Below are 19,771 nucleotides of genomic sequence, written 5' to 3' on the forward strand. Positions count from 1 at the left end.
TAACGGGTGGCCCGAGGCACCCACATACCCGGAGGGCAGTGGTGGCCCTGCGCAGCCGCTAGGCCCGCGTGGGAGGGGCGCGCCGCCCTGGTGACAGGACAGACTTAAGTTTCCCTCGCTGGTTGGCAGCTGTGTCATGTTATGGTAGACCAAGCCCAGGTTTGGGATTACTAGCATGGGTTCGGATCCCACACCCTACACTTAGAACACCGTCTCACTAGGAAACCCCATTAAACTCCCAACACCCTCTAGATTCTTTTTGCAAAATGGGCGTGTCCTTCTCTTCGTAAGGAAAATGCAGAAGTACCTTGGCCCCAGCTTACTGATGACAGCTTGCTCTTACAGAGAACTTTCTACCTCCTGGGTGTATTCCCTGGATCAGCTTATTTCGATTTTTAAATTAGAAGAAAGGAATTACTATTCTGTTGTTAGACTGAGGCACACAAAAAATTTTTACTAAGATCACAGTAGCAACTGACAGACCATTAAGTTCCCATGTCTCCTGTCAGTAAAAATGCTATTATCCTTTATTTGGAGGATCCTTGTTAAAAAAAAAAAACACACACACAAAAACAAACTAAAAACCAAACAAACAAAAACCCTCACAGTCGGGGGGCGGGGGGAAGGCTCAAGGGGTAAAGCCCCTGCCATGGAGGCATAAGGACATGAGTTTGAATCCCCAGGACTTATATAAGGTTGTAGCTGTGACCCTGGCTGTCCTACAAGAGAGGAATTGTAAACAGAAGAGAGCTCAGAGGCTCCTGCACTATCTAATGACAAATGAGATCCTGTCTCACACAGGGTAGAAGGAGAAAACTTTCTATACCACACACACTCTCTCTCTCTCTCTCTCTCTCTCTCTCTCTCTCTCTCTCTCTCTCTCTCTCTCTCACACACACACACACACACACACACACACACTGTTCTGGGAAGCACATGCCCAGCTGATACAGTTCTAAGGATTGACCCTAAGCATATGCTGTACACACTGTTCCCCGGCTAAATCCCAGCTCTTAATTTGACTTTTTAAATTGTTTTTATTTTCCCAGATTAACTTCTTGCCTCTCGACCCATGCTATCCCTAGTAGAGGCTCATAACCTTGGACAATTTGTTTACCTATAATCAAAGGTTTTTTTTGTTTGTTTGTTTGTTTGTTTGTTTTTTGATAGGGGGCCCGGGAGGGCTGGTTTGGTTTTTTAAACAGAATTTACAAGTCTAAGATGTGCAAGCACTTATTACACCACCAGTGTGAGCACATCACATGAATTCGTGCTTCTGGGGTTTTGTACAGGCTGTCCCCTCCACCTGTAAATATAGTCACTTTCTCCTCTGTCACTGGGCCAGGCTGGTCTGTCTGAAGCCCTGGACACCTTCTCCTTACATGGAAATCAGCCGCTCACTTGTGCTACCCCACAGCATCGTGAGCACTGCTGGACCTCCTCCCTTCTCTCACTGTGCTGACACCCCTTAGATGTTTTGTTGGAGACAGGATCTTGCCACATAGTCCAGGGTGACTGGGACTCACTGTGGTGGCCTAGGCGAGCTCTGAGTTTGTTTTCCTTCTGCCTCAGCCTCCCGAGTCCTGGGATTACCGAAATATGCCACCACGTGGCCACTTCTCAGTGTGCTGAAACCGGGTACTGGTCTGTGACCCTAGATGAAATTAAGCCATCTTCACAGGGGCGGGGTGTGTCCTGGGTTCACCAGTGAACAACTTACATCTGGCCAAGTGCCTGATACAGTGCAGTAAAAGCAGCAAAAGTTTGTTCAATTGCATTTGATGTCTACCCGGCGGGTAACAAGGCTTCCTTTCTAACCCCTCACAGAGAACACTCGATTGTATTCTTTCCCCATTTCGGGAAGCCCTGCTCACCACGCCACTACACGGTACATCTGGGTCCTCTGATGAATGAAGACGAAGTAACCCAGCTCCAAGAACAGAGCTGCTGGGCCACTCTGCCAGATGTGTGCCTGCGGCGCGTTTTCTGGTGGCTGGGAGACAGGGACAGGTCCAGGGCAGCCCTCGTCTGCAGAAAGTGGAACCAGATTATGTACTCAGCTGACCTCTGGCGATACAGGACCATCACGTTCAGCGGAAGGCCGTCCAGGGTACACGCATCTGAATTCGAGTCAGCACTCTGGTACGTTAAGAAATTTGGCCGATACCTGGAACACTTGGAAATCAAATTCCTGAACCCTTACAATGCGGTCTTGACCAAGAAGTTCCAGGTCACCATGCGAGGCCTCCTGTCGTGCCTGGGCAAGAGTAACAACCGCCTGCGGTCATTCTCTATCCAGCACCTGGAGCTGGACCGGCTGGTCTGGAGAAGCAGCATCAGGGGTTCGCTCATCAAGAGCCTGAGCTTTTTCTTAAAGAAGATGGGCAAACACCTGGACCATCTCAGCCTGAAAGGAGCCCGGCTGACAGTGGAGCAAGGCTGCCACATCCTCAACTCCTTGAGCTACATGCGGAATGAGAACATGGCCTCAGAGCTCAACATTGAGGACTTCTTCAGCCACCACCTGGCTGTCTACGGCAGCTCCCAGTTCAACAAGGCCATGGCCACGTTCCATAACTTGACGTTCCTAACACTCAACTACAACTGTATCTCTGACGAGCTGCTCGATACCTTGAGTGATAACAATGCTGGTACCCTCCGGACCATGAACATCAAATGCCATGTTCATGACCCTCACGGTCAGGTAGTCTGGGGTATGTCCTGGGCCAAGCTGGCCAGGCAGGCCAGCAACCTGAAGGTGAACTTCTTCTTTGAGCGGGTGATGAAATACGAACGCCTAGCCCGGATCTTGCTGCAGGAGATTCCAGTCAGGAGCATCAGCCTGAGAAGCTGCTATTTCAGTGACCCAGACTGGTCCATGAAACCTACTCTGACAGACCTCCTGCCCACCTTCCGGAACACTCTGCAGGTGAGTGGCAAGTCTGACTCCCAGGAGCTTGCGAGGAGTTCTTGTTTGCAGGAAAGCCTACTGCCTGTTCTAGGCTAGGCTTCTACATCCTCCCTTAATTCTTTCTCAAAGTTCTAGATGTTACTAAGCATATTCTCCAGCCTCCCACACACTCTTGAGACCACAGCAGATGAGAAAACCATGGTACACTGGCTGGCTGTCGACCAAGAAAAGCTCCCTTATCCTTAGTGTAGAACTGTGATGCTGGAGCCAGGAAATGCCTTGCTGGGGACAGACAGCTCCCCAGCTTCCCACTGGCTCCCAGCAGCGCACAGGTGGCCCTGTGGTTCCTGTGGTCAGTACCAACTGTGAAATGGGAAGAAACCTCCCCTGGCCTGTCCCAGCACCTCTGTCCCCCACCCCTAACCCCCTATGCTTTTCTAGAAGTTAACATTCGAGTTCAACAATAATCACGAGTCTCTAGATGAGCAACTGCATCTCCTCATCCTGGCCTGTCGGAAGCTGTATTACTTCAAAATCTGGGCTTTCCTGGACGTCAGGTTTGTGGAGCGGATCCTGAAGAGCCAGGAAAAGGGGCAGTGCTCCCTGCGAACACTGAAGGTAAGGACCCTCAAGTGCTCTCATGGCTTGAAGCAGGGACATCTGGACTTGGCACTTTTTCTCTGATACCCGTTGGAAACTGGGACAGGGGCAGATATGAGACGGGTGCTGCCCCTGAGTCTGTCCATGGGAGATAATGAGTACCACACACAGGATCTTTATGTCTCTTCTTCATCTCCTCTGGGTTCTACATCCGTGAATCTAGCCAACTGTATGTCTTTACTGAGAATGTATAGGCTTTTTGTTGTTGTTTTTGTTGCTATTCACTAAACACAATATCTGAATTATAGTTGGCATTCTAAGCAACCTAGAGATAATCTGCAGGCACTGTTCTATTTTACATAAGGGACTCAAATATCCATGCATGCATCTTGGTATCCAAAGAGGGCCTGGCATCAATCCCTGTGGATACCAAGGGAAATTTGCTTGGTGTTTTGTTTGTTTGTTTGTTTGTTTTCTGATTCTGTCACTAATTTTGTGTGTATAGATGCATTTGGATAGTTGTCAGATCCTAAGTGATGTCGTCACAGTGTGTGAGCACACTCGCACATGTGCACGTACACATGTGTGCATGTGTTTCTTTATTGGCACAGGTGAGAATTTATACAAACCGATATGAGACAAATGAAGAGGACAAGACCCTTCGGGAAATTTACAGGAAATACAGAAAGCTGATCGACTCAGATCTTAACTATTTTGTCATCGCTTACCCCATGATGTAAAGAGTGCTCTCCAAAGGAAGACATCTAGATGCACTTTGAACCTGAGAGCCTGGTTCTCAGTGAATTACATTTGGGGCTCCCATACCCTCATCCCTTTTTCTTCTCTCTCCTTTAGCCAGTTGCACACCATCATGACCAGCCTTGCGAAGGCTGGACTGTTGGTTATGGTCAGGCCGCAAGCATCTTTAAAGTGCTATCTTTACCAACAATCCCAGTTGGCTTCTTTTTGTCATTTGGTACAGTTTTGGGGGGATTTGTTTTGTTTTGTTGGTTTTTTGTTTTGTTTTGTTTTTTGATGGTGGTGGTTTGGTTTGGGTTGGGTTTGGGCTTTTGTTTTGTTTATTTGTTTGTTTGTTCTTTGTTTGTTTAATTTGGGTGGGCACACCCACTCAGCTACAGCGCAAACTCAAAGTAAGTTTTCTAAGAGAGTCTGGACTCTACTTACCCGGACAGGTGTGAGCAGTCAGTGAACAAACCTTCTGCCAACCAATTCTACCCATTTACAAATGCTTTGTACTGAGGTGGTGGTGCACACCTCCAATCCCAGCACATGGGAGGCAGAGCAAGTGGATCTCTGAGTGAGAAGTCAGCCTTGTCTACAGGGCAAGTTCCAGGACAGCCAAGGCTACACAGAGAAGCCCTGTCTTGAAAAATAAAATAATGACACAAAAAATGCTATGTATCCTGGCCGACCTTCGAGTCAAAGCCGCCTGACCTTGAGGTTCCCTGGGTATGATCACACACAATCAGAACCCACCACTATTTCCTTGGACGAAGCAGGACCATTCCCACTCTCAGAAGGAGCCACTTGGGGATGGAGCAGCCCATAGAGGGACCTCAGGTGCTGGGTTATCAACCCTGTGAAAGACCCCTGCCCTGGCCTGACTAGTGCTTTTAGTTTTCTGTCTGGACGCTCAGACCTCAGACTTAAAGACAGATTAGAGGTGGCCATTTTACAACCATGTTTATAAAGAATCTGTAATGTAGTGTGACCTAATGCTATGTGAAGAGAGGGAAAAACCCACAAAACTCTATATTTAGAATTATATCTATCATATAAAACACATCTAAAGACAAGTTTAAAGCAAATAAGAGATGTAACAGAAGTTGATTGGGGGTAGAATTTTGGTGGGTGTTTTTGTCTTTTTTATGTTTCCTTTATCTTTCTAGTTCTCTACAGTGACCATATCATTTTTAGAACTAAGAACACAACCTAGTGTGTCTCTAGTCATGGATGACAACTAAGTCCTGGGACTGGATTACCAGGAGTCTTTCTTGTGGTCCTTTGATGTCTTTTAAAGCTTCTTCATTGTTAAGATCAACCATAAAGTGTTAACTTCATTATGGCGTTGTCAAACAAAGCATTTGATAATTCTCCTTCCTCTCCCTTCCCTACTCACTGTCCCCTTGTAAATCCCTTCAGTGTTCTTTAAGACCCCTCATCCCCATTGTCACACATCCTCCCTTAGCTCTCTTAACTCTCTCTTAGTCTCCTTTCTAGTACCTTAAGTTTACCCATATTTACTCTCATTTGCATATAATCATGTATACATTACAAATATATGAGAGCATGTGGCTCCAGACTTTCTGAGTTTGGGTCACCTTACTTACTACTATATTTTCCAGATTCATTTCCTGCATATTTCGTACCTTTAGTTTTCATTATAGCTTTGTGTATATGAGCCTGAAGTGGCTAGTTTTATGTCAACCTGACAAAAGCTAGAATTGTCAGAGATTAAGGAGCCTCAGTTGAGAAAATGCCTCCATAAGATCTGGCTGTAAGACATGTTCTTAATTAGTGATGGGGGTGGATCCAGCCCATTGTGGGTGGTTTCATCCTGGGATGGTGGTCCTGGGTTCTACAAGAAAGCAGGCTGAGCAAGCCATGAAGAGCAACCCGGTAAGCAACACCCCTCCGTAGCCTCTGCATTAGCTCCTGACTCCAGGTTCCTGCCCTGTGTGAGTTCCTGTCCTGACTTCCTTCAATGCCGAACTGTTGTATGGAATTGTGAACAAAATAAACCTTTTCCTCCCTGAGTTGTTTTTGGCCATGGTGTTTTTATCACAGCAATAGTGACCCTGACTAAGACAGCCACATTTTCATTTTTCATTCATCTGGTGACGGCCCGAGAGATGGGCTTCATTGAGTGTGAGCAGCGATAAGTATGGAAGGATATTGCGTCTTTTGGACTTATGCCCAGAAGTGGTATACGTGGACCACATGCACATGGTAGTCCTAGTTTCGATTTTTTGAGAAACCTCTACACTGATTTCCATAACAGCTGTCCCAGTTTGCATTCCCCACCAGTACTGAACAAGGGTTCCACTTGCCACACACATTCTTGCCAGCCCCCTCCGATTTCTTGATGAAAGCCATTCTGACTGGGATGACGCGGTATCCCAAAGTAGTTTTAATTTGCATCTTCCTAGTTGCTAAAGGTGTTGAACACATTTTGAGAAAAAAAAAAGTATTGGCCATTTGCATTTCTTCTTTTGGAAACTATTGATTTCATTGGCCTGTTTGTCTATCCTTTAAGACTTTTGTGCATAAAGTCACATCCTGCTCTCCTTTTTAACAGCTTTGGATAGCTACAGTATGTAATTTCCTTACTGAGAGGCTCCTTTGAGTCTTTGTCTCCCTCTCCCCCATCTTTTGTGGTCTGATGTCAAGGATATACATGATTGGACTGTAGAGAATGGAGCGGGGACAACTTTTTTTTAAGGTGAGGAAGAGAAGAAAGGAGAAGAATCAACATGGAAGATGAGGCTCTGAATAGCCGTGGGTAGATATGTATACTTTCTAGGGATGGATTTCTATAGGTCAGTTCATCTTATCTAGCTGGGTGGTTTATATCTTTGTCAACTGGTTGTAAGCTTATTGTGTGGTTTATATCTTTGTCAACTGATCATAAGCTTATTGTATGGATGGATTGTGGGTTGAGAACTTAACATATAAATCTGTTTGATAAATTGTTGATTGTTGAGTCATGATTTTACTGGGCTGTGGAGGAAAGTGTGCAAAAGCAATGGTGGAGAGGCAGCTGGAGCATGCAGATTCAGCTCAGGTCCCAAGGAATGAGATATGTGTGTGCCAGACATGGTAACTAACCACCTAGGGGACTGCATTGTAGAGAAAGAGACTGGGCACACGGCTCCATTGGACCAGTAGCAGCAGATTTATTTTTAGTATTCACCAGATCCCTTGACCACAAGGAGAGCTACTGCAAAAATTTTCTGGTTCCCCTGAAAATTGAAATAGAATCAAGATCAGGAGAACCCGTAGGAAAATGTGGAGCCAGAGACATTCTCAGTGCATATGTTTTTAAGTATCTTTTCTAATGACAACATTCTACTGCTACTAGGCCATGTGCCCTATGGTTCCACAACTAACACACAAGTACCTAAAGTTGTGCTACATAGGCTTAAGCTAAGATGCAAGCAAGCCATCACTCTTGTTGATGCAAGCCAATGAAACAAAAGCAGGTTTTCTGTTGGGAAGACGCTCAGGGCTGAGTTCCAGGGTCCCTGAGGCCTGTACTCTCAGTTTAGGCCACTAATTTGTGCGATCCTGGGTAAGTTGCTTACCCTATTTAAGCCTTAAGTTTTAGACATTTGTAACGTGAGAGGACATTGGGAAATACCATATTCCTAAGGATCTTAGGATGCAAATCTTGGGACTCAGATCTGTGGTGCTGAGCATAAACATGAATGGTCACATTGCCCCTAAACACCTGGCCTTGGAAGCTAAATGGCATGGGTCTGCCAACCATGTGTGCCAGCTTCTCAGATTAAACAAATAAAATACATGAACCTGGCTTAGATTTCCAATAAGTACTCACTTTTCTATTCAATCAATGAGGAAATAGACTCATATAAAGAAAGGCACCCTGCCCAGAGTCACCAGCTTGTTGGTGACAGACTCAAGACCATAGTTTCCAGATTTAAAGCCCAGGTCGCTGTCTTCCAGGTAAGCAATAAAATAGGAAGGATCCATCCCTGTCCCTTCCCCCAACACGGGCTCATGATGGACAGACACCAGAATGCATCTGTGAAGAATGAATTCACAAGGTTCCACAGCCCCACAACTCTAGAAAGGAGAGAATGACTTACCTAGGTCACTTAGAAAATGCTGAAAGGGTCAAACCTAGTCCGTCTCTAGAGCAATGCTCTTCCACACCAATGCTCTCCCACACCAATGCTCTCCCACACCAATGCTCTCCCACACCAATGCTCTCCCACACCAATGCTCTCCCACACCAATGCTCTCCCACACCAATGCTCTCCCACACCAATGCTCTCCCACACCAATGCTCTCCCACACCAATGCTCTCCCACACCAATGCTTTCCCACACCAATGCTCTCCCACACCAATGCTCTCCCACACCAGTGTTCTCCCACACCAGTGCTCTCCCACACCCTGAAGATTTGAAAGCCATATTCTGTCCTTTAACTAATGAAGAGATCAATGGAAACTTCTGAGGTGCTTGGTTTAGCCTAGAAATGCTGCGTAAGATAAAAACAACATGGTTGAGCAATTGTCGGAATGGCGTGGAGAGATGGCTCAGCAGTTGAGAGCACTGTTTTTTTCCCAGAGGACCTGGGTTTGATTCCCAGTGCCTACATTGCAGCTCTGCCCCATGGTTCCTACATGGTAACTCCAGTCCCAGGGCATCTGGTGCCATCTTCTGGCCTCCTGAAGTGCCAGGCACACAGGTGATACACAGACATGCATTCAAGTAAAATATCCACCTGCATTAAAAAAAAAAAAAAAAAAAAAAGTTACAACTTCTCCATTGCAAGGGCTGAAGACTGGGGGAGGGGAGTTAGAGAAACTTATTCCATGAGTGTCTGTGATCTGATCCAATAGAGACAGTTTCACAACACCAGAATGTACGTTAAAGGCTTAACATTAAAACCCCCATCCAGCATTCACTGTGCCTAGAGAACAGTGCTCCCTATAACCTGCCTCCCTAGCCTAAGCTTGCCTCTCTCCATTATCCTGTCCCTCATAACTCTAGCCAGTGGAGTGGAGTCGCAATGCAAACAGTTCATGCTTTTCTTCTCCAACTCTGCGATTAGAATGTTCTTAGCTCGGGCTCGGTGGTAAAACGCTCGCTTAGTCTGCATGAGGTCCTGGGTTCCACCCTCAACCCAGAAAACACAACCAAATTTAACCCAGGAATGGCATCAAACTGTCATCCCAGCACTCAAGAGGCTGGGACAGGGGGCTCCAGGAGTTCAAGGCCACACTGAGTTACATAGTTTCCAAAACAAATGACACAACAAAAAGTTCTTAGTGCCAAGTCCAATGGGCTTTTTCTCCAGCTGCATTTTATCCCCATGCCAGCGGCCGTAGGAACTTGTCCCAGAATCTAGTCTTTCACCTGTGGCATCTGTAATTACTCAACAGTCTCAAAGACCCTTCTTAAGCAATGAAGCTCAGGTAAAGTATTCTGAGTGAGATCAAAGATGCGACTGTATCTTTCTATGTTTGCTGCTTTGTTACATTCTTTCCTTGTTTAGCTGACTGGTGACCACCCACGATTATGGAGCACAGAGTGATGACCCAGTCAATGTGCATAGTCTGTGACGGCCAAGTCAAGACACAGACTACTGCCATGTCCTTATTTCTCATTCTTCTGACAAATATCTGATCAGTTGTGACAGACCACCAGCACCTTACCGTCTCATCTTATGGTAGAAGATCATGTAAGACTCATCTGTCTTATCCAACCTTATTTCAGTACCCACTATCCAACTTCCATTTGCCTCCACCTCTCCTAGTCTCTCAAAATTCCTAATACTCCCTTTTTCTTTAAGACCAACTTTTCCAGTTTTTACATTTAAATGAGAGCATGCAGTGTTTATCTTTCTGTGACTGGTTTCTTTCATGTGGTGGTTTGAATTTGCACTTTTAGGAGGTGTGGCCTTTTGGAGTAGGTGTGGCCTTGTTGGAGGAAGTACAGCATTGTGGGGGTGGGTTTTAAAGTCCTATAATTAAGCTCGGCCCAGAACAGAATTGCCAGTCTCCTTTTTGCCTTCCGAACAAGATGTAGAACTTTCAGCTCCTCCAGTGCTATGCCTGCCTGGACGCTGCTGTGATGACAATGAACTGAACCTCAGAAAACTGTAAGCTGGCCCCAAATAAATGTCCTTTATAAGAGTTGCCTTGGTCACAGTGTCTCTGCACAGCAATGAAAACCCTAAGACATTCATTCCACTTAACACAATATCCTCCATTTCCAACAATTTCTGCCAACAATTGTAATGCCTTTAGAATAATGAATGTCACTGTTTCAGAGGGAAAGGTCACCAACTATATAATTCAAAGGAAGCAAGACTACATATATGCAAATGTGCAGATATATGACATTCACAGATGATGTGACAGAGTGGCTAGAGTAGAAAGGGGCCAGCAGAAACAGAGAGGGACAAGGAGGGTAGCAGGGGATGAATAAAAACAAAATACAATGATATGTGTGCATGAAAATGTGAGCAGGAAACACATTGTTTTGTATACCAACAGCGACAAAAACCTTTAAAATAAATTTCTCCCCATACAAGCAATCCTTTGTACACATAAAATACCCCTCTTCTTCAATAGGTCATCACCCAAACAGCCATTCAAGAGAGGGATACACAGACATTCTTTCTGATTTGCTGTCTGAAGCCACAGAATCCTGGGAATTCGCTGGCCGAATGACACAGGGAGAGCATCTGCACAACTTCCTGGGGTGGTGCCTAAAAAAACAATTTATTCAAGATGACTCGTGCTTTTCTACATTTACAAAAACACATATTTTGAAAGCGTAATCACACACACACACACACACACACACACACACACACACAGAGAGAGAGAGAGAGAGAGAGAGAGAGAGAGAGAGAGGAAGAGAGAGAGAGAGAGAGAGAGAGAGAGGAAGAGAGAGAGAGAGAGAGAGAGAGAGAGAGAGAGAGCCCTAAATGTTCAAGGGTTGCAAAGTTCTTGAGCATGTGAAGAATGTGAATCGATCATCGTGAATCCCCAGTGCCATGTTAGAGTCAGAAGCAACCCTAGCTGTTCCTGAAAGAATAAAATAAGGTCTGATTTGGGGATCATTTCACCTTAGTTTACAGCAAGTAACTGTTTCACAGTATTTTGTTCTGAGCCACCTTCCTGGGCATTAAGACAAATGCACCATTGAAAGCAGCTGTTCGGAGCACGGAGCTCACGAGGCTGACATGACAGTGGAATTAGTTTAGACGAGAGTGTTCTGTAGGATTCTAGCAGGGGCTGGCAATGTAAGGAAGGTGAGAAGACACCTTACAGATCCCCACAGCAGCCCATCACAGGAACCCAGCTTCCCACTTTTACACGAGAGAAGTAAAGCCAGAGACACAGGGACTCGCCTCCATCCCATGAGAAGTTACTGAGCAGTCAAGACGAAGAAAACTAGAGGTGACCCCAAAGCTGCTTTGTCAGTGCCGTCCCTAGAGAGTGTATCCAATCCCTCCTTTCCCTCTGTCCACATCAGAACTTGCAGGGCGCCCACAAGCCTGTCAGTGGCTGCCCGTGGCTGAAAAATAAAAACCACCTCATAGAAATGCAGACTCAGAGAAGCAGGCCAAAGCTGAATTCTAACGAGGCTGTTACAGAGAGAAAACTATCTCCAAGTAAAATGTCCATCAACTGGATAATGAAGTGACTAGAAATCGATACTAGAAATCCGCCAGTCATGTTGACAATGTAATGGCTAAGGATAAGCTTCGTGTCTTGATATGAGCATCCCTCAAGACCCTAAGTGTGAAAAGCCAAAACATCTTCAGTGAGTCTATCTTTTTGAACACTCTCTGAAGCACTATATGTCGAGGGCCTCGACTAAGCCAAAGTTCCAGAGATCAGCCTCCCCTGTGCTGGCTACGTCATTCAGTATTTCCGATTATTCATTAATTATTTCATTATTATTATTTCATTCATTATTATTATTCAGAGTTTTTCAAACAACTTTATTTTTTAAAAAAACAAAGATAAATGCACAGATTTTTAAAAGCTTTTTTTGCATAAAACTATATGAATATATTTTTGTCAGTACTTGATTTTTTTTTAAAGGCTTGATAGTATGCATTGAAATCTTACTAGTTACAATGAGCAGAAAGTACGTGTAAAACAAACCTTAACATGGAAATAGTCAAAGTTTTCTTGGTGTGTAAAGACTAAACAATGATTTTTAAATACCAAGAATTGCCACAAGGCTATGTTCTTAGCTTTTGAATTGTTGATGATTTAAGGTCTAGGCGTACCACACTCTGAGAGGGTGCTATATGCTTATTTTTTTTCTACAGAGTTATTTTTAATACTTGACCCTCCCAACAAGATCAGGCAGCCGGAGCTCCTTCAGCACTTCAGATTCTTCTCAGTTTGCTGCCTCTGCCATGACCTCCATCCTACCTTCTGGCCATCTCTGCAACCCACCTCCCAGATACCACAAGAGAATGTGATCTGAACAGATGATAAACAGTAAACATGCTTAATGACCACTCCTCCCTTTCCCTAGAAACAAGGGATGAACCCTGAAAGACGTCTCTCTTTTTGTTGAGGACACAAAAAAATAAATTCCCCAAGTTCCAAAGCTCTACCTTCCAGAGCAGGTGGTAGTCGGCATAGAGAGATATGAGAGGCTAGGGAGGCAGAGAACCTGTGCTGACCTCTGGACACACCCACAACCTCCCCAGGGAAAGCAGACTAAAGACCCCACATATCTCTCTACCTATCTTCCAAAATCCTCAATCCTGGTCAACCCTGCCCAATCCAGGACTCTCACCAGGCTTGGACTTTGCTGTGGCCTCCACAATTCGACCCCAGTATTCCTTGATCTCAGTTTGTATCCCATTGCCCCTTTCACTAGATGCTGATTATTTACTAAGAAATCAAGAGATTTCCCTTGGGCACTCACAAAATGCCAAATTTATATTTGCCTTTTCCAGCTCTAGAATCAGCCCATCAGAAAGCCTTTCTCTAACCAACCATTCTTAGGTGAGCATTCATCCAGAGAGTCACTATTGTATCCCCTGTTCGCTGCCTGAAGTGGCTGTTTCGGATACTGTCTGCCTCTGTGTTGAGTTCCAAAGGACAAGGCACTTCATCTTGTGTATCTCTGATACTGGCACTCAGCATAGAGTCTGAGTCAGAAATAGCCCAGCTAATGTTTGCTGTGGGGATGAATAAGCAAGCAGCCCCACCCACAATCCTTCTGTTAGCTTTCTGTTATAATACCTGACTTTATCAACTTAGAGCCTATGAGTCAGCTGTCTTCCATTGGATGAGGCAGCGTATGGGATCATTCATCTCATGATCAGGAAACAAAAGGGAGCCAGCCAGGTGGTGAGGGAGCACACTTTTAATCCCAGCACGTGGGAAGCAGAGGCAGAGAATCTTTGACTTTGAGGCCAGCCTGGTCTACAGAGTGATTTCCAGGAAAATCAGGGCCACACAAAGAAACCCTGACTCAAAAAAAAAAAAAAAAAAAAAAAAAAAATTAAAGGGGACGGGGTAGGGGGGGAGAAAAAAAGAAAAAGCAGGGGAAAGCTGGGTCACACTATCCTTTCCAGGGCTCACCCCCACTGACCTAAAGACCCCCACTAAACTCTACCTCTGTAGAGTATTTTTAACACTTTCCAATAGTGAGATCAATCAATCCCTTTAACTCATGGGCCTTTGAGAAATAATCAGGATGTAACCTATACTTCCTGCTGGCTAGCCTTCATGGTACCAGGAAGTACTGTGAAGGCGGCTGGAGAAAAATTATCACCAACACTCTTAATCAGCTATATTTCCATGTTACACTGCCAGCCAGGCAATATATACCCCCCCCCCCCCGTACAACAGTGGTAAGTCTATTATGGAGCTAACCAATTATTTTCTGATTGAATTAGTGGCCAACTCCACTGAGGGGAAGTCCCAGCTGATACTATAAACCTGGTCAAAGTTTTGTGGCTTTGATGTCACGGGCCCTATTAAGGAAGCTATCGTTGTGGTTTTTCTGAATGATGTGCCCATCAAATTGTCTTCTGGATAATTATGTTTATGTCTGTAGATGCTGCTGTTAGCATTGGTCAGAGCAACTTCTCTTTGGAAAAGCAATAGCACGGAGACTCGGAACTACTCAAGGTGCTAAGAAATAAGTGACTATCGAAAACTCAGCCCTAATGAGATTGCTGTATCTCCCCCCCCCCCCCAAGGCTCAGGAATATCATGGAAGAGGAACTGAAAAGAACATAAGAGCCAAGGACCGGATAGATGTTGTGGAACATTGTCTTCTGGGCATGATGTGGCTATCGCAACCTTGAACTCATAGCAGCTTTGATTATGCAAGACCTGCTCAAGACAAGTGCCTGTTGGTACCTTGTAATGGAAGTGTGGAGGAGCTCATTAGCCCCACCCACCCTGAGGATCCACGGGGAGAGAGCAGCATTTCCTTCAGTGGCTTAGCCACTACTAAATTAAAAATCCCATCACACTTCTGTAGGCAACACTAATGAAACTCACTGAGTCACCGGAGGAGGAGAAGGGGAGACAGTTGGGAAGAGAAATAAGATCAGTGGGGGGTAGGAAGAGAGAAATGGGGTGAATGTGTTCAAAATACATTATCCAGGGGCTAGCAGGATTGCTCGGAGGGTAAAGGGGCTCACCATTACAAGCCTGATAACCTGAGCTCAATCCCTTGGATCTATGAAAAGATGGAAGAAGAAATTTGAGTCTATAAAGTTCTCTTCTCTGTGTAGACATCTCTCACACATACCACATATCAAACATACACACATATATACACACACCACATACATGCTACCTATCAAACATACACACATATATGCACACACATCACATCCATACCACATATCAAACATATACACATATCACACACACCACATATAAAACATATCAAAACCCACCAAAATCAAAAACAGCTTAAGGAGGAAAGAGGCTATTTCCACTTGAATTCCCAGATTGCATGCAGTGACTGAAGGAAGGTACTAAAGGCCTGAACTGGAACAGAGATGCCAAGATGGCACACTGCTTGCTGGCTTGCTCCTGTGGCTTAGCTGCACAGCTTACTTATCTCACTGTAGACCACTAAACAGATTGTCATCACTCACACTGAGCTTCCAACAACCATGGCCCTCCCGCCATCAACCACCAATCAAGAAAGTGCCACATAGTCTGGTCCACAAGCTAAGCTGGCGGAAACATTTCCTCACTTAAGGATTCCCTCCTTCCAAATGACTCTAGTTTGTGTCAAGTTGATGTAAAACTAGCTGGTGCAATAATTTAGCTTTCTTTGTCTTCTGTATTCCTAGTTTGTTTTTATCAATCAGTTTAATCATAGTATATCTATATCTTTTTTTATAAAGCATTATAATTTTATGTGAATTCATTAATTAAAAGTAAAATGGACCAGTAAAAAAAAAGTATCAAACACACACACACATATACACATACACACATACACACACATCACACATGCATACCACCCACACATACATAGATTTTAATTTTGTCTTTTTTTTTTTTTTTTTTTTTTTTGCATTCTAACCCTAGGTTTATTCAACACAGCCCTTTCATGCTACACAAGTACAAACACAACCTTATCTAAGATGCTACAAACTCAAAACACATTTTATGGTACTTACTGTATAATTAAAGCAAAAAAGAGGCAATGTACACTTTGCCAAGGTTAACCTGCGACATCACCATGAATGGCAGGTGACAATGGGGGTGAGGTAGGTTTACCTGCAGAACTGGCTCGCCAATTTTAGAAAGTAACAGAAACATGCGGACAGAAAAAGACAACCATTTGTGGAGGAATCTTGCAAAGGTTTTAACCCTAGATAGTGAGGAGTACTCAGCAGGAGGCATGGTCAGGCCTAAGAGAACAGCCCCAGCTTGGTCCTTTCCACAGGTGCGGCACTGCGACAGCAAGAGCTTGACCAGGTTGTCTGACTGGTCCTGGGCTTGACCAGGTTGTCTGGCTGGTCCTAGGTCGTCTGTGGAAATGGTGTATTACCATATGGAGGCTTGCTTGTCCCGGTTGGCTCTGCTACCAAAGACACTATCAAGAACTGAAGGGGTGAGCTCTCTAGCCAGAAAACTGCAGGGTACCTCTATGGGCACAGTCATGAATCAACAGTACCTCTAGAAGCCAGAACCCTCCTGCAGAGGAGATATCTCAACTGCTGTCTTCAAAGCCTACCCTGGTAAGGCATCCTTCCCTACAGATCCTCATTTGGCTAGACAAAAGGACAAAGCTGAGCCCGGGGAACATAAGACAGAGGTACGAATCGATGTCCCTGCCCATCGGGAGGACTTGGACCTGGGTCGGGTTCTGTTAGCGACAGCATCGAGACCTCCTATGCACGAGGACGTGCGTCTTAGGGAGAAAGACCTCTCCCGTGGGGGTGACCTACACCACATGGGAAGTGGTGGAAACATTCTCCTGGGCCGGCTGAATCGCCGAGGGGTGGCCGAGGCCAGGGTGCCAACACAGCAGTCGCAGGGATCTCTTGGCATCAATGTGTCCTTTATCCATGTGTTTCAGCGCCTTCTCCGCCTTCTCCGCTTCACCAGGACTCCCAAATTCCACATTTGCATAGCCTTTGAGTAGACGAGGATGCGTCCTTCCTACCGGCATGTCAATCATTTTAATTTTCTCGTAAATAGAAAATATTTCCATGATATGATCCTTGGTAGCATTCCTGGTGAGTCTCCCAAAGTGCACATTGGGTGGGTTTAGGTGAAGGGCTCCGCCTTCTCTCTTTTTTATTTCTTCAGGTGGTTTGGATTTGGAGCCAAGCACTGCCTAATTGTCATGCGTACGCCGCCCAGAGGGGTTTGGGGGGAGCTGCTGAAAATGGAGCTTCGGGACAGGCTGGAGCTTCCAGAGCGGCTGGATGCAGAGGAACTAGAGCCACTTCTTGAGCCTGTGCTGGTGAGGGAGCCGGACTGGAGGTTGAGCTGGACCTAGACCCTAGGGCTGCTGCTTCCGCGTGAAGCATCCATCTCTTCCGACTCTCATCTCTGCCACTGTCCTTCTCACTTGACTCTTCAGCAGCCCCTTTATCTTTAAAGTGATCCTTGGACTTCTCCTACCGTCAGAGCGGCCCTTGCATTATTTTGGTAGGAGAAGGAATTCGATCGCTGGACCTTGTATTGTTCTCTTTGACTCCTAGCAAACTCTTCTTTTTCACTCCTGATAAATCCATTCTCCCCTTCCGAGGTGTTCAAAGCATCAATGTCAGCCTCACTTAGCTGAACTCCCACTTCTAACTTGAGTCTGAGAAACGACCCCTGAAGGATAGTATTTATGCCTCCTCCCCGGAGCAACTCTATCATTCATACATTTAAAATTTTTAAATACATTATATACATCTATGAAAGGCAATAATGAAACCTACTGCTACATGTAACAAAGAAATGTTAGTAAAAACGTTTTGGATTGGAGAGATGGCTCAGCGGTTAAGAGCACTGATTGTTCTTCCAGAGGTCCTGAGTTCAATTCCCAGGAACCATGGTGGCTCACAGCCATCTGTAATGGATCTGATGTCCTCTTCTGGTGTGTCTAAAGACAGTGACCATGAACTCACATACATAAAATAAATAAATCTTAAGGAAAAAAATGTTTAAAAATCTCTAAGCTGCAGCAGCTCCAGTGTCACAAGCCCACTGTCTGAATGGTGTGAGCTCACTTTGCTGAGAGAACTGAACAAAGCTTTGGACCAGCATTACCTTCCCCTCAGGGAACCTTAAGACCCAAGGAGAGTTTTCCAAATCTTTAGTTTTTTTTTTTTTTTTTTTTTTTTTTTTTTTTTTTTTTTTTTAAATGCATACCAACATTTTAAAAAGGAATTTTGCTTGAGAAATACTTTGGGGACAGGGATGCTAATTTCAGGATCTGATGGCCCATGACCCAACCTGTCACCATTAGCTGCAGAACCTCAGGCTGGCTCCTCATTTGTGGTGTTTAGAAAGTGCATCATGAGGATTCAGGATATAGATAGGAAATGAGCCTGCCATCTCTCCCTGCCCCCCTTGACCTGCCCCAGTCTTGGCAGGAACACTTCTGTCCTGTGCCAGACCTTGGGTTTCCCATCTGGACAGTGGGGAAGTCAAACAAGACCTCTGGTGACCTCACTTACCAGAAGCTCTGCTTCAGCCCCAAAAAGTCTCCTTCCAAACTTGACAAATTTGACTTCAGCACTATTGCCCCATAATTCCTCAAATATCTCTGGGATAACTGGCATAGCTGGTTGGTTTTAGGATCCACACTTCACATCGAAGATGGGGTGATCACAGTGGCCACACCGTCAACTAAGGATGAATAGACTCAACTGTACTCCAAGCACATAGGCTGGAGTCAGTTGGCTGCTGGTTTGCTTTGGGATCTCACTAGTCCATCAGTGCTTCTTCTGACCTTTGCCTATGGCTTCTGGAGGCTGCAGCAGCCTTATACATACAACCAATGTCAAGGTGGGGGTGGGGGATGAAGAGAAGGCTTTTCCAGAATCACCAGCCAGGTTCTGTTGCCCCTTGGTTAGAACTGAGTCTCATAGAGTCACTGCCTACAAGAAGGAAAACACATTTCGTTCACGGATCCTGGGAAACCTGTGGGTACAAACAATTGTTGGGCTAGTCAGCCAACAGCGGGATCTGTCTCCTCTATCCCAGCGCTCCGTGTGCAGCTGATCATCCAGAGCAGGGAGGTGATGCTCATGGTGGAGTGTGTGTGCCAAGCCACAGTCAAATGAAAGAAGATTTGAGGTGATTAGAGAGCCCACAAACCAGCCAGGGCACAGAACGGAGTTTGTACTGAATTCCCTTACCGGTTTTCTTCTGCATCGGAAAAGCTAAGTCACCGATTGTAGCTCCTCCGTACAAAAGGCCTGCTCTTCACCCACCTGGGGCCTGTGGCTGCTCAGTCATCTTGGGAAACAGCCTCCCCAGGATTAAGATATTAGAGCTTCAGGTCACTCCCCAGGATTAAGGTATTAAAGTCTCAGGTGGGATCTGGAAACTTTAAACTCAGACTCTAAATCTGAGACCTGAGTCACAAGGCGCCAATTACCAACCATGCCACACTTTTCCCACACGGCATCACCCCTTGCTATGAAGTTCTGCTATGGTGATAAAGGGCCAGCAGCCTGAGTTTGAATCCTGTGTGGGTACGTTTCCAGGTCTCAGTTTTCCCATAAAATGGAAATCACAGACTGCACTACCACACACAGCAAGCATGTCTCCAAGTTAGGGGCCACATTTGCAACCCTATACCTATAAGCCTATCATACACCCTACTCGGTTTAGATTTGAGATTATGAAATACTCCCTAAGGACCCCAAAACACCCAACTCTTCTGCAGTCTAGTAACAGATTCAGCCCTTCCTAACCCTTTGACTTTGCGTCTGTCGTACCACTGTGTGGAGTGTCCTCTCCATTTCTACCAAGTTACATCTACTTATCAAGATCATACTCAAGAGTGGCCTGCCTCCCCC

General features: G+C 45.3%; 1 protein-coding gene and 1 pseudogene across 2 annotated transcripts; one reads left to right on the forward strand and one right to left on the reverse strand.

The window, feature by feature from the left end:
* Window positions 1-1,906: 1,906 nt before the first annotated feature.
* Window positions 1,907-4,251, forward strand: FBXO39 (F-box protein 39; the record flags this gene model as incomplete). The annotated part of the gene is made up of 3 exons (XM_080922946.1): window positions 1,907-2,929; window positions 3,353-3,529; window positions 4,123-4,251. 3 exons carry the CDS (start codon window positions 1,907-1,909, stop codon window positions 4,249-4,251), a joined length of 1,329 nt encoding a protein of 442 aa, XP_080779072.1.
* Window positions 4,252-16,508: 12,257 nt separating this feature from the next.
* On the reverse strand, window positions 16,509-17,488 carry LOC308425161 (annotated as a pseudogene). Its single transcript has one exon. The product of its transcript is annotated as an uncharacterized misc_RNA (transcript).
* Between the last annotated feature and the right edge of the window lie 2,283 nt (window positions 17,489-19,771).

The sequence above is a fragment of the Micromys minutus genome, assembly GCF_963924665.1.
Source record: "Micromys minutus genome assembly, chromosome: 10".
In the NCBI taxonomy this organism is placed as follows: Eukaryota; Metazoa; Chordata; class Mammalia; order Rodentia; family Muridae; genus Micromys; species Micromys minutus.